Here is a 12395-nt window from a genome sequence, read left to right on the forward strand (position 1 = left end):
CAGCCAAACACGCATGGTGATGAATAGAGTTGGGGGTAGGGGTACGAAGAACGGTCGTAGCGTAGGTCATGCAGGTCACAGAGGCTCTCACACGAAGGGTGTTGACTGCTGTCCAGGTCAGGTGATTTGGGGCCACGTTCAGGATTGAGACCATGCGTGTCAGAAGGGGTTCTCAGATTCATAGCTTCCCCTCGCCAACATGCGTAGATCCTCAGGAGACGGCAGCTCCTTCAGAGCTCAGACTCTGCGTCTCCACGGCAGTGTGGCAGTCTCCAGCTCTGACCAGACTTTGATTGATTATAGTTCGATAATGGTGACTGATGGCTTCCCAACCGAGTCCAGACCCTTCCCGAGCATCGATACAGAGCAGACATTGTCAGGCTACTGAGCTCCACACCGGATCAGCTGAATTATAGTGGGCGGCTTTCATCAACAGCCCACATGAGTCTGAATAAAACGGTCAAAGAGGAACATACATCGTCTACAAAGGAGAGAAAAAGAAAATACGCCATTAACTTACAGATTTGGAACCAAGCTGCACACCATGACCACATTGCAATTTATCTGAAACAGAAAAGCAACAGTGCTGCTAAAATAACATACATTGGTTATGAAAGTTAGAATTAAACACTTGTTTATTGTTATTTTGCGATCGTCTCTTTTGCCTAAGTCTACCTATATTTGTATAGTAACACCAGGAAAACACATTTTGATGTTAGGTGATTAAAAGGCCAAGCTTTCTGCTCTGATAGTGTTGCCTTTATAAGGATGATTAGCTGCCAAAAGGTCTGTTTCTTTTTTTTCTTTCATAATTGTTTCCAAACAGCGAAATCTACTTTTTGTTTATTTTTTACAGTTCTTGAACTTATTTTTAACCTTGGTACATGTCCCATATCTTGCATAAAACGGTACAAAATGAAAGATAATGATAGAAAAACATACGCTATAGCCATTTCTAGCAAAGAAACTGCTATAGTGGTTAAATGTAGCCTAGTTAAATGTAGTAGAAACTATTTTCCTTTTGATTGTAATCAGAAGCACATGTGTAGCTGCTTCTCAGTTTCATCTGAGAAATAATGTACTTTTTAAGGTTTTGCTTAGAAACATATTACGTAATACATGTAACATGTGAGATTATACATCATTTGTAATCTTCAGCAAAAACGTCACTCGCTTTTACATGGAAACCTTTTGATCAGGAGCTACAGCTACATGTGCTGGTTACTGGTTGCAGCATGTTGCGCAATGAGAGATTGCAGTCTCACACATCTTTTTATATTTCCCAAAGTTATGCCTCCTAATCTTGATCTAATGAGGCAATATAAGTATTAGAAATACATAAGGGGTCTGTCTTCTGCAAGTGGACATACACCGTTATCAGGGTTAGGAATGATGCATGCATTCATGGTTATCCTGCCTCATTAGCTACATCCTGGTTGTACCAGGTTGGACACTTTTTTGGTTCCAAAATTAAGTTATTTTTTAAGCATTTATTACCTTTGTTATGCTAGCATTACTAAGCCACTGCAGATTAGTTAACTGCACCGCCGTGGCGTGAAGCTCCTGGTCCTCCACATTGCTAAGGTGCTGTGTTGCAATGATATCTGGTGACTGTGGAGGCTATTTGAGTACTACGAACTTATTGTCCTGCTCAATAAATCAGTTTGAGATTAATTGAGCATTTTGACTTGGTGCGTTTTCCTGCTGGAAGCAGCCATCAGCTGATCGATACGTGGCCTGCAAATAATCTGAGGTAGGCTGTTGTGTTTTGAAGGTACTTGGTAGTGAGGAGTGAAAAGTGTGCCAAAATATCCCCCACTCTATTACACCACCCAAACGATTGCTACTGAACAATAGACAGATTCATGGCTTAATGCTGTGAATGACAAATTCAAATTCCGGCCATTCCAGCTGAGTGTTGCAGCTAAAACTGAGAATAAGCAACATTTTTACAATCTGTTATTGTCCAGTTTTTGTAATCTTGTGCAAAATGCAGCCAGAGTTTCCTGCCAGTTGACATGAGCGTCACTCGTTACAGTCTCCTGATGTCGTAACGCGTCTGCTTCAAGGTCTAAGGTGTTTAATGGTGTTATCCATTCAAAGTTGTAACAAACGGTTACTTGATTTTGCCTTTCTATCATCTCAAACCAGTCTTCCAGTTCTCTTTTCACATCTGGCTGTTTTGTCCCTTTCTCCCATTCTCTGCTAAACAGAGAGATGTTTGTGTGTGAAAATCCCAGCAGATCAGCAATTTGTGAAATATTCAGACCTCGACATCTGGCACCAACAACCAGTCAAGTCAAAGTGACTTAAATTCTCTTCATTTTCAATTCGGATTCATTTTCAGGTTGGAAATTCAGTAAAATGTTTTCATGACATCCGTGTGAGTTTACAGTCTTAAAAGCATCATAAGGGTTTGTATTGCTCAACAGTGGCTTTCACTGCATATTACGTTGTATCTAGGCATACAGTTTTTACACATAAATGTAGAAATGGAAACATTTTGAATCAGCAAATGATGCCCATCTTTGTTTGTGAAAAGAAATTTTGGTAAACACCTTAAGAAAAAAGGATGAAGTAGAAAGGTTAAAAAGACCAAGAGAGATGAGCCGAGTTATAGAGGGGGATATAAAAAAGTAATGATGGTAGAGAAGAGAGATGATGAAAGGATGTCAGATGCAAACTTTCTCTCTGCATCTAAGGTGAAGGTCAAAGCACATAGCTGTACAGGATTCTTAGCCGTAATCCAGCCTATTTAAAAATAGCTGCCTTATTCTCCGACATTTTGTTTCTTTTCTCCCTTCATCTCACTACAAACTAACTTTTCCCCTCAACACAAAGAATACAGTGTTCTCTAAAATACAGAAGATGCTGATGTTTGCACATTCCTTTTTGAATCACCATTCAACAAAACATGGGGAAAAAAACCCTGAATCTTGGAGTAAATGAACCATTCCTCTAAATTGAATCCCCTGCCCAAGCCAGTAAACGGAAAGACACAATGTTCCACTTTATGATGAATATTTCTTATAAATGCTGAACTTTCAAACCAAGCCTTTTTATTGTTCAGTTTTCATTGGCAAAACCAAGTGTTACTTTAAAGACAATTATGTGCTTCTCCCTGTTGTTGACCAATAGTGGTAAGAAGATACCCCGCGTTCTTGGGTCGACCGCACCAAACGTGGCTCAGACAAGAGCCTCTGCACATCCAGAGGATCATCCAGGTCAACCGGACTCTCTACATCGGTGCCAGGTACAAGAAATGCCAACACGCACACTCACACATAGGACTGTGGATCCAATAACCAACTGTGTTTTACAATTATACCTGTGAAATTTGTGGGACTTGGAAAACCTTAAACTTTGTTGCATTTCCACCGTGTTACATTTCCAAATTTCTGGATATTGTAGAGCACAAAGTGGTTCATAACTGGAAAGTAAAATGAAGATTGGATTGCACAAAGTTACAAATTAGTTTTACAATTTAAAATTCAGGAAACTGTGGCAGCTTGATCTGAACCATTCCTTTGAAGCTCTGTCTGGCGATGTTTTTGACGTTTTAGGGTTATTATTATGCCAGAACCTCTGCCCAGTCCCAATACCTTTTGCAGGAATGTCTTTTTTTGGGGGGATTGCTTTTTAGCTCCATCTAATCTCATAAAATCTGATCAGCTCCTCTTCTCATGCTCTAGAAAAATATTCCCACAGTATGATTCTGCCACCACCAACTTTCACCATGGGCATTTTGTGTGCAGGGTTATGTTCAGTTTAAAGTGTTTTCTTCCACCCTTATGCATATGGAAGGAGTCTTCATGGCTGCACAGAGTGCCTTTAGAAAGCTCTCTTTTTTTGACGTTCTTCTGTAAAGGCAGTTTTGTGGAGTGTATGACTGACTTTTTGCTGACAAAATATGAAAGCTTCCTTTGTCCGGATGAACACAATGGCTTTTTATGCGGCAGAATATGTGCATTACATTCGGCGCTGCTGAGTTGTTTATTTTCACAAGGCTTTACTCTTTGAGATTTGCTTTTTCTCCCCTCTCTTCTTACTTTTCCTGTTTTCACTATGCACTATATTTTAGACTTGAAATGTTTCATCAGTTCAAGTCTAAAATATCTCCGACATCTGACTGCAAATAAGTTTCTCCAAATCAAAACTTCAAAGAACAGCTGTATTTACTCCAAAATTAAGCTATGCACAGGTAGTGTTTTATTTATCTTATCTTCTGAAAGCAGTTTATTGAACCAGATTTTATTTATGGGGATCGGTAAAGTGGGTTTCAAACGCAAAGCGCTCTGCACTTTTAAGATTGTTTATTAAAACCGTGAATCATTCTCCATCAACTTCCTAGTTATGTGCTGCTCTGTGTTGCTCCTGCTACCTTAAAATCCAGTAACGTACATCAAAGTTTGTTGCTTTAGCGTCGAAAAAACGTGAAAAGGTTCAAAGGCGTGTAGATGTAGCTCAAATGCACAGTTTCATGCAGTGATTGAATTTTTCAGCACGTATGTCAAGTATCAATACCTCATTTATTGGCGTTTTATTCCTCACAGTCATTAAATGTTATTGGATTACCCAAACACTTTAGCAAACTGCAGTGTTGGCATTTATGTGAAAGCTTTATGAACTGTTAAATCGTAGCCTTAGTTCAACCTCTACACAGAATCTTGGTCAATCTGATATGAGAAGGCAAAACCATTATTTTTCCACAGTCGCACAGCTTGTGGAAGCCCACATGCATGAGGTTTCAACCCCGCCGAGCCAGGAGACCTACGATCCTCCCACCTTGTCAGGCAGTGACGAGGTGTGACAAACATGCAGGATTCTGAAGGGCTGTATTTTACCTCAAATTGTCATCTTTTCCTCACTCTGAGTATGTTATTCTCAGTGACCAGTGTTCCTGCAGAAAACACAGCAAGTTAAGGAAAGCTCAGGCCTTAAAAAACACAGAGTTGTTAAGGGGATGCCACGTAACATTAAAAATTTGCACCGTGCAACTCGAACGACTGTAAGTAGGAATAGACAGACAGGCTTAGGGTCTGCATTTGAGCAGTATGTAAAACTGCACTGATTTAATCCCCAATAAAGAGAGGTAACAGGCGCTAACCATTCCTTAGTGACACGGTCCTTAAAGTCACAGCTGTCGTCGGGCTCCTCTCACGTCCTCACAGTAATAGAAACCTTGCCAGCCTTTAAATGTTAAAATAGGTGTTAGGAGCCAACTAACCTTTCACACGTCTCATAATCTGTCGTAGCCTATCTAGAATAATTGGTGCGTCCTTTTCGAAAGGACATGTGTCTCAAATCGCAAATGCCACTCCTCGTTTACAAAAAAAAAAAAAAAATCGGTGCCAGTCCGGGCACACCTTTTCTTTGACCAACAAATGGCAGGTCAAGCATGTTCTTGTTTTGTCTCAAGTGGAATGATGCTCTCCACATGTGTGTGAGTCTGCGGAATGTGCTGATCCCGAGCAGACCCGCCACCGTGGTGGTCAAGACTGAAGGCGAAGGACAAACAGCTCATTGTAGTTCAAACTGCAGCAGTACGTCTTCAACGTCTGAGAAAACAAGCATCAGCTGGACTAAATTTGAATGGATGAATGGTAGTATAATTCAAACCACGATCTATTTTTTTCCTGATCAAGAAAAAGAAGTTTGTGTTTTCCAAAAATAAAGAGACACCGTGGTTGAGGAAATGACCCGGTCCCCCCGGCCCCCAGCGGGTCCCCCCTCACTCATGGGATGTGGTAGTAAATTTATCAAACGATGTAACATGGTTGCAGCCATTCTGTCTGCACTGAGACAATCCATAAGCTAACACACGCATGTTTTTAAACAGACTGCTAATAAAACTGTCTGAGGCAGCCAAAGCTACTGCTGTCTGAAGCTCTGTGCTAAAATATAACCAGAACCGTGAACCGTGTTGCAAAATGTTCACTGTGATTTACAGCAGTACATTTTTTTTTACTAAGTAGGTAATGGGATATCAATGTTTCTACCAAGCTCATGATAGTAAAATACTCTCCTGCCTCAGCAGCAATAAATACGAGGCAAGAGGGCAAAGGTATAGTAGTTAAAAAAAAACAAAAAAAAAAAAAACCCGGTTACAGATTTGCTCTTTATTTTGTCACTTAATTCAGCCACATTCATCGATGCATTCTCATGAAGAGGCTGTTAAAAGTCACACCAAGGCATCGCAATCTAATTTAAGTACCAACTTTTAATAGGTTAAGCCGACTTTTTGTAGCCATTCGTTGCAGGGTTTGCTACAAATCATTGCTCTGCTGTATTTATGGGCAAGTCCTGTGGGTTCAAGATGTTCTTCTTCAAGAATTCATGATTCCACTAATAACAGCAAGTTATCCAAGTCCTAAGCAGCAAAGCATCATCGCTTTTGTTTGTTTAGTCCACAGAATACTTTTGAGACATTTTGGGGATTATTAAAGTGTCATCTTTTGTTTGCTTGTAAATTTTATTTGTCCTTTTTGGTCAGAAGTGGTTTTGGTTTTGGGGCTCCCACATGGAAGCTTTTTTTGCCCATTCTCTTTCTCACTGTTCAGTCATGACCTCTGACCTTAACTGAGCGAAGTTAAGGATGAGCTGTTGTTCAGGATGAGCTTTTTGTTGGCTCTTGGTGGTCATCAACCCTGAGAAATGTAATTTATCTTATTGTGGTTCACTGGAGTCCTGAAACCTTAGAGGTTTCTCTATAAAACCCCCTTCAAACTGACAGATGTTAACTTCACTTGTCATCTCTTCTAGCATATCTTTGTATTAGTAGATGATGTAATACTTTTTGAGATGTTTTTGCCTACTTGATGTTTTTAAGTGGACTTGCTTTGAGTCATTTTATTATTCTACAGGTATGGAAACACCAAGAAAGAGAGAGGAAAACCACGACCCATTCATTTTTTTCATTTAAGCTTGAAAGAAACGGATACACGCGTGAATGCGTGTCTATGCCAAGTCAGAAACAGAGTGTTAAAATGTATAATGCATATATAAGTACGTGTAGTGGCAGGGTATAGCTGCCAGAGGCTCCCACGGAGTGCGCAGCCTGATAAGACGACCCAATCATCCCTGAGTCCTGTCACTGTTAGCATAGCTGCTCCTGAGACTGCAAGCTGAGCTAAATCCCTGCTGCAAGCACCTGCTGAGAGAAGCTACCCCTCCCTGCTCTGTTTCCAGCCTTCCTAAATGAAATTAAACTATGTATTTGCCTGCTGCCAGGTGGGAGTAAGCACCTTGCTGCGTTAAGCCCTGTTTCATTGCTGTAAAGACGAGCAGCGGTGGATTCTGTGGGCTCCAGCTCTCACTCGGATCCGAAAGGCTAATCCGTGCAAATATTAGCCACTTTAAAAGTGTTTATATTTGACAATATAATAGGACAAAGCCAGCTACTGTTCCAGTTGTGCAATGGACTCTGTGTGCGAGTCTGCTTGAACTGCTGTCTGACTTCCAGGTTGGAGGTCGGTTATTAGCCCACGGACATTGACCTCGGATGTCAACAGGGGTCCTGCTCTGGTCACAGTCAGGTCAAATGCTTCGCGGCAGACAGCTACAATGAAACTTGGTTGGTATAAACACTGGAAAGCCAGGAGGTCCCAGCTGCCAGTCTGACGGAGCTGACAGACTTTTAATGCAGACAGAAGTGTGTTTGAAAGACTGACTCGCACAGGTGATGAGAGGACGCCCACATTTTATAGTGTTGAATTTTAGCAACATGGATGTTTTGCATGTAAATGTGTTCTTTCAGGTTTGGCGTCACAGTCGGCGCTGAAATACGGGATTATTTAAATAAAATGATTTAATTGGTTTTCAATAGCATAGTCTTTAAAGACTGCAAATACAGCGACTCTGACATCAGCAATACTTGTTCTTTGTTTTGTTTTTTTGTTCCTTCATCACTGCAGTTTTTGTTTACCTGGGTTTGATTGAACAACCCTCTCATGTATTGTGAATGCATTGTGTTTTTGTGCTTTTTTAATTGTTTTTATTAGTTTTTTATTGTTGTTGATGGCCTCACAGAATAGAAGATTCTGTTTAACAAACAATTCAAGCCCTAAAATTGAATGATCTTTATTTTCAATTTTAAACACAACACTGTAAGTCGGTCTGACACAAGATTCAATCCATCCTTGTTCTGTTCATTAGAGTGACTTCTTCTTCAGTGTACTAGAAAGTATTTCTGCAGCTCGCACACCGAGCTGCGGCGCAGGAGCTACTAAAGACAGGCGAGCCAAAAAAGAAAAATGTGAGGCTTTAGAGGTCTTGACCTCAGCTCTGCTGCTGTGTGGCTGAGCTATAAGAAGAAGGTTCATGAGGTGGTCAAGTAAAAATTTAGGAAATGCTGACAGTTTATCTGGAGCAAATGTTGACTTTCTAATACTGAGGTCGGAGGGGTTGAGGCCATTAATAACGCGAGACAGGTAATGGGGGACACGCATATTATGAATACCAAAACAAGGTCTGGCAGAGTGAAATATGAAACTTGGTGTAAAATGTTAGACCAAACTGAGCTAATGAGGATGAGAGGAGCCATGGGCTGTTCCAAGAGGGAACGCACTCCCTACCTGGGCTTATCGAAACATCTGGTTAATCGCCTCCAAATACATAAATACTCAACGGTTCAACAAGAGGGCCTTCAGAAATGATCCTGCAGTCTCTATGTTGTAGTTAATCTAAGAAGGACTGGTTTAATTTTCTTAAAGAAGTTTCAGGGCATGTTCTATAAAGTTGGCCAGGAAACACTGAATTACCTTCTTGAAAAGGGAGATTACTCTCGACTACAATTTATTTCTTAGATGTCTTTTAAACAAATGCTCACACAGTCTTTCTAATTAAGATTCAATTACCAAACAACTTAGGTGAGCCGTTTGAATCCCTGCTCGCGTAATGTAGAGAATTTTTTTTTGCTCTTTTAGAAACATACTTTTATGATCCCTGTAATGAGAGCACCCACTCCTACTTAAATGTTTTCTTTTTTCTTATCAAATGTAGTTATAGGGGCAAAAACTCAGTTAATTGGTCAGATTATCATTTCTGTGATTTTCTCTCTTTTTCATTCCCTTACAAACGTGTCCCCGCTCATTTTCATAATAATTACATGGCATTTTAAAATAAGTTTAAGGGAAAAATATTTTAATAAAGATAAGAGGAGTTTCTTTTTTTTTTCTTTTATCCCATTCAATTTTACCAGACCCAGAGCCAGTGAGTCATTTGTATTGTTCAGACAGAATGGAACAGTCTAGAAGAGCTATCTGAGGGTTCTTCTGCGATGAAAACAAATATGCTTTGCAATTTAGAATAATATTAATATTTTTTACAGATTGACACATGTGATTTCTCACACTTCCATTGACTGCTTCAGGGATCACAAAATGTTTCTTGGTTCAGTCTTCAACTTAATATTTCTAACATTTTCAAACCACAATGGCTGCATGATTTTACAGAGCTCTTCCAAAGGTCCATTCACTGTATTTATTCAGATGCATTGCTGAGGCAAAGCCTTGGAGAGATTAGCCCCGACTCTCGGCTCCACACCCTTTTGAGACTTTGACCTGTTAAGCAGGGGGTTCACTGAGCCGACGCTTCTTCTCCCCTGAGCTCTGCGAGGCTGACTAAGGGTGGCAATCTTCAAACGGAACAACAGGAAATAAGGATAAATTACTCCGGAGATTGATGGCACCTGCAGTCTCAAGAGACGCTCACTCCTAAAGTTTTCTCATTTAATAAAATCCGCTGTAAATCCACACGTAAGTCTCGATGTTCGCTCTCAGTTTTTAACAGGATTCGCATAGGTAGTACACAGAGATAACCTCTCCGTCCGTCAGAGGAAAGGTGAAAGCAAGAACAAACACGCGGCCCAGACGAGGGGCGGCGCTGGATGAGAAACGGGATCGATACGGCAGCACTAACTCGGCTATCGGAGATTTACAGATAAGGCCATTCAGAGCGCGGCCCTGTGCTCAGCTGAAGCCCGCACTTCAGATCCATCCCAACAGAAACAGAGGCCTTAATCAATATGCAAACGACGGCCGTTATCTGCCCAGCATAACTCTTGTTCGGTCGGCATTTTTCACAGGAACATCCAAGGTTGCCACACAATTAGCTGGGGATTAAAAGTGCAATAACGTGGCGTTTGGAGTTTTGTGAATTTATTCACGGTGTTAGGATTTTGGGCTACGTGTGGGCAGCATGTGAGGGTGTGAAAGCCTCAGTGTAACCACTTGATTAAATCATTCATTAATTCAATTACAGGCTGTTCAGTATGACTGATAAGCCTGAATTGGGAGGCTGAGCAGAAAATTCAAGGCAGCGAGTCAAGTTTAATGATCAGAGGAAAAAGTTGAGAGACGGAATATGAGGCTTTGCAACTTAGTTTGGTATCGTTTCTCATATGATTGCAGACAAGTGGAAGACCTCACAAAACTCTGATCTGAAGGTCTGTCTGATCAGTTAGATTTAATAAATAAATGTTGTCGATTTCTGTGCTTCGCAGTTGTGCAAAACTCTGCACAACTTAGAAATATTCTCCTTCTAAGTTTTTATGCACCTTAGTTTCAGAAATACCACCCTAACCTTTTCGCAATTTGTCACATTACAATCACAAACTTCACAACGCAGACTTGTACAGTGGCTGGAAAAGGATACACAGCGGTTGCGTACGTAGGGGTTGGGGGACATCATGCTGTGAGCTTGCAATAATATCCATTTTCTACTCTTGCATAGACGGTAATGCTTGATGGTCTGCTTAATGTAGCCCTGTGCCTGTGAAACCACGGATAATGCTGCACCGGCGAACCCAGCTCAGTCACCTTCTCTCTCTTTGTCTCTCTGTGCAGGGATGATCTTTTCCGGGTGGAGTTGGACAACAGTGCTGGGGATGAGATGTTTTACAGCAAAGTACGTCTCCTGGACAGACACACGTAGCATTTACAACCTCTGTAGAGATATTGCTTTGTGTCTGCAGAGACGTGCGTGTGCAGCTCACGAACTGAGATAATTTGGGTCTCTTTTCCTTTACAGAAGAGAACATGGGAGTCGAACAAAAATGACATCAGGATCTGCAGGATGAAGGGCAAACATGAGGCAAGACGCAGTTTCTTCATACGTCTCTCTTGTATTTATACATGTTAAGGTCTCACAGGGATTTTGCAGTCAGCTGTTCACAAATCCAACCGCTAATGAGTCTCATCAGAGACTCTAGTCAAAGTTGAGCTCAGTTTTGCTTGGAGTCGTGTTGAGCTATCTGACGTGGTACTGTGTGCAACTGGTCCAGTTTGTTCTTTTCCTCATATTTGCAAATAAGTCGATATGAGATTATCATTCTATAGCAGCCATGAGTACAACTTTCATGGCTCCACTGTTTTAAAACAGACATTTTTAAACAAAAATGATTTTACTGCTTCAATTTAAAACAAAACGGTTGCAAATAATTCTACATCTGTTCAGATAATAATCAAAAAATATTGTATTATCAACCCCCTGGTTTTATTCTTGTTTCGGGTCGAATACATAGACCTGCTAAATATAGTAATATGTGTAAAATCTGGTTATTGTGAAGAATATTGCTCCTTTATGTAATTCTGCCCTTTAATAAGCTGTACAGCTAATATCTGATTAACTAGCTAATCAGGGTGATGGACGTCACTTTTTTAGTTTAGTTTCCTCATAAATAAGAGAGTGGCGTAGTCTTGTTTTAGTCGTTCCACTTTCTGCCGCATCACCACACTCTGGTCACCTTCTCTGGCATCTCATTGAAAAGTCTTTATCCTGTAGGAACAGCATGATGGACATTTCTTAACCTATTTAAAATTCAAACTTTTTAATACCTTGGAATGGGAAACTAGTCTATGCCTAATTGAGGATTTGATTTTTGTAATTAAATTCAATCTCCCCAGAAGATGCTACGTTCCTAAACGATGAGAGAGAAAAAAAAATCTGTTCTACTTGATTTAATGACATGCCTCATGCTAAAGGCAATCCTGCAAATGTAGAAAAGATTAGTAACTAGTGCTTATTAAAAGTTCTATTAAACTAAGGTGTCTGTCTAAATTAAAACTAACAGGGAGGAAAAATTTATGTTAAAATATCAGCAATTTTGGAGAAGACTGGCAGGCATTTAATTTTTTCATTATGTTTAACTTGGCATGCTGTTTTACCTCTCAGCAAGCTGTTTCTTTAGCGGAACAAGTTTCTAATTTATTGATTGTTTGTTATCTTGCACTTACAAAATGAAAAACTTTTTTAGGAAAAAAAATCAGCTTTAATTATTTTTGTTTGAACAATTTGGATAAGACATTTGAAGAGTGCATGTTGAAACCGCAGCATGCATCATCCATCCTAGAAAACACAGTTTCGAGTGTAAGTTGATCTATGGAAGTCATATTTTT

The 12395-nt window shown here is 40.3% G+C and overlaps 1 protein-coding gene across 2 annotated transcripts in view; it reads left to right on the plus strand.

Annotated features, from left to right (window-relative positions):
• sema6bb (sema domain, transmembrane domain (TM), and cytoplasmic domain, (semaphorin) 6Bb) overlaps positions 1 to 12395 on the plus strand; it is a 175419-nt gene that overhangs the window by 82878 nt on the left and 80146 nt on the right. For both annotated transcript variants that reach the window (XM_008407080.2, XM_017304420.1), the window contains exons 3-5: positions 3139 to 3253; positions 10845 to 10905; positions 11029 to 11091. In XM_008407080.2, the coding sequence (XP_008405302.1) occupies positions 3139 to 3253; positions 10845 to 10905; positions 11029 to 11091 (239 nt within the window). The remainder of the gene's footprint in view (positions 1 to 3138; positions 3254 to 10844; positions 10906 to 11028; positions 11092 to 12395) is intronic.

Source organism: Poecilia reticulata, linkage group LG4 (assembly GCF_000633615.1).
Source record: "Poecilia reticulata strain Guanapo linkage group LG4, Guppy_female_1.0+MT, whole genome shotgun sequence".
Taxonomy (NCBI): Eukaryota; Metazoa; Chordata; class Actinopteri; order Cyprinodontiformes; family Poeciliidae; genus Poecilia; species Poecilia reticulata.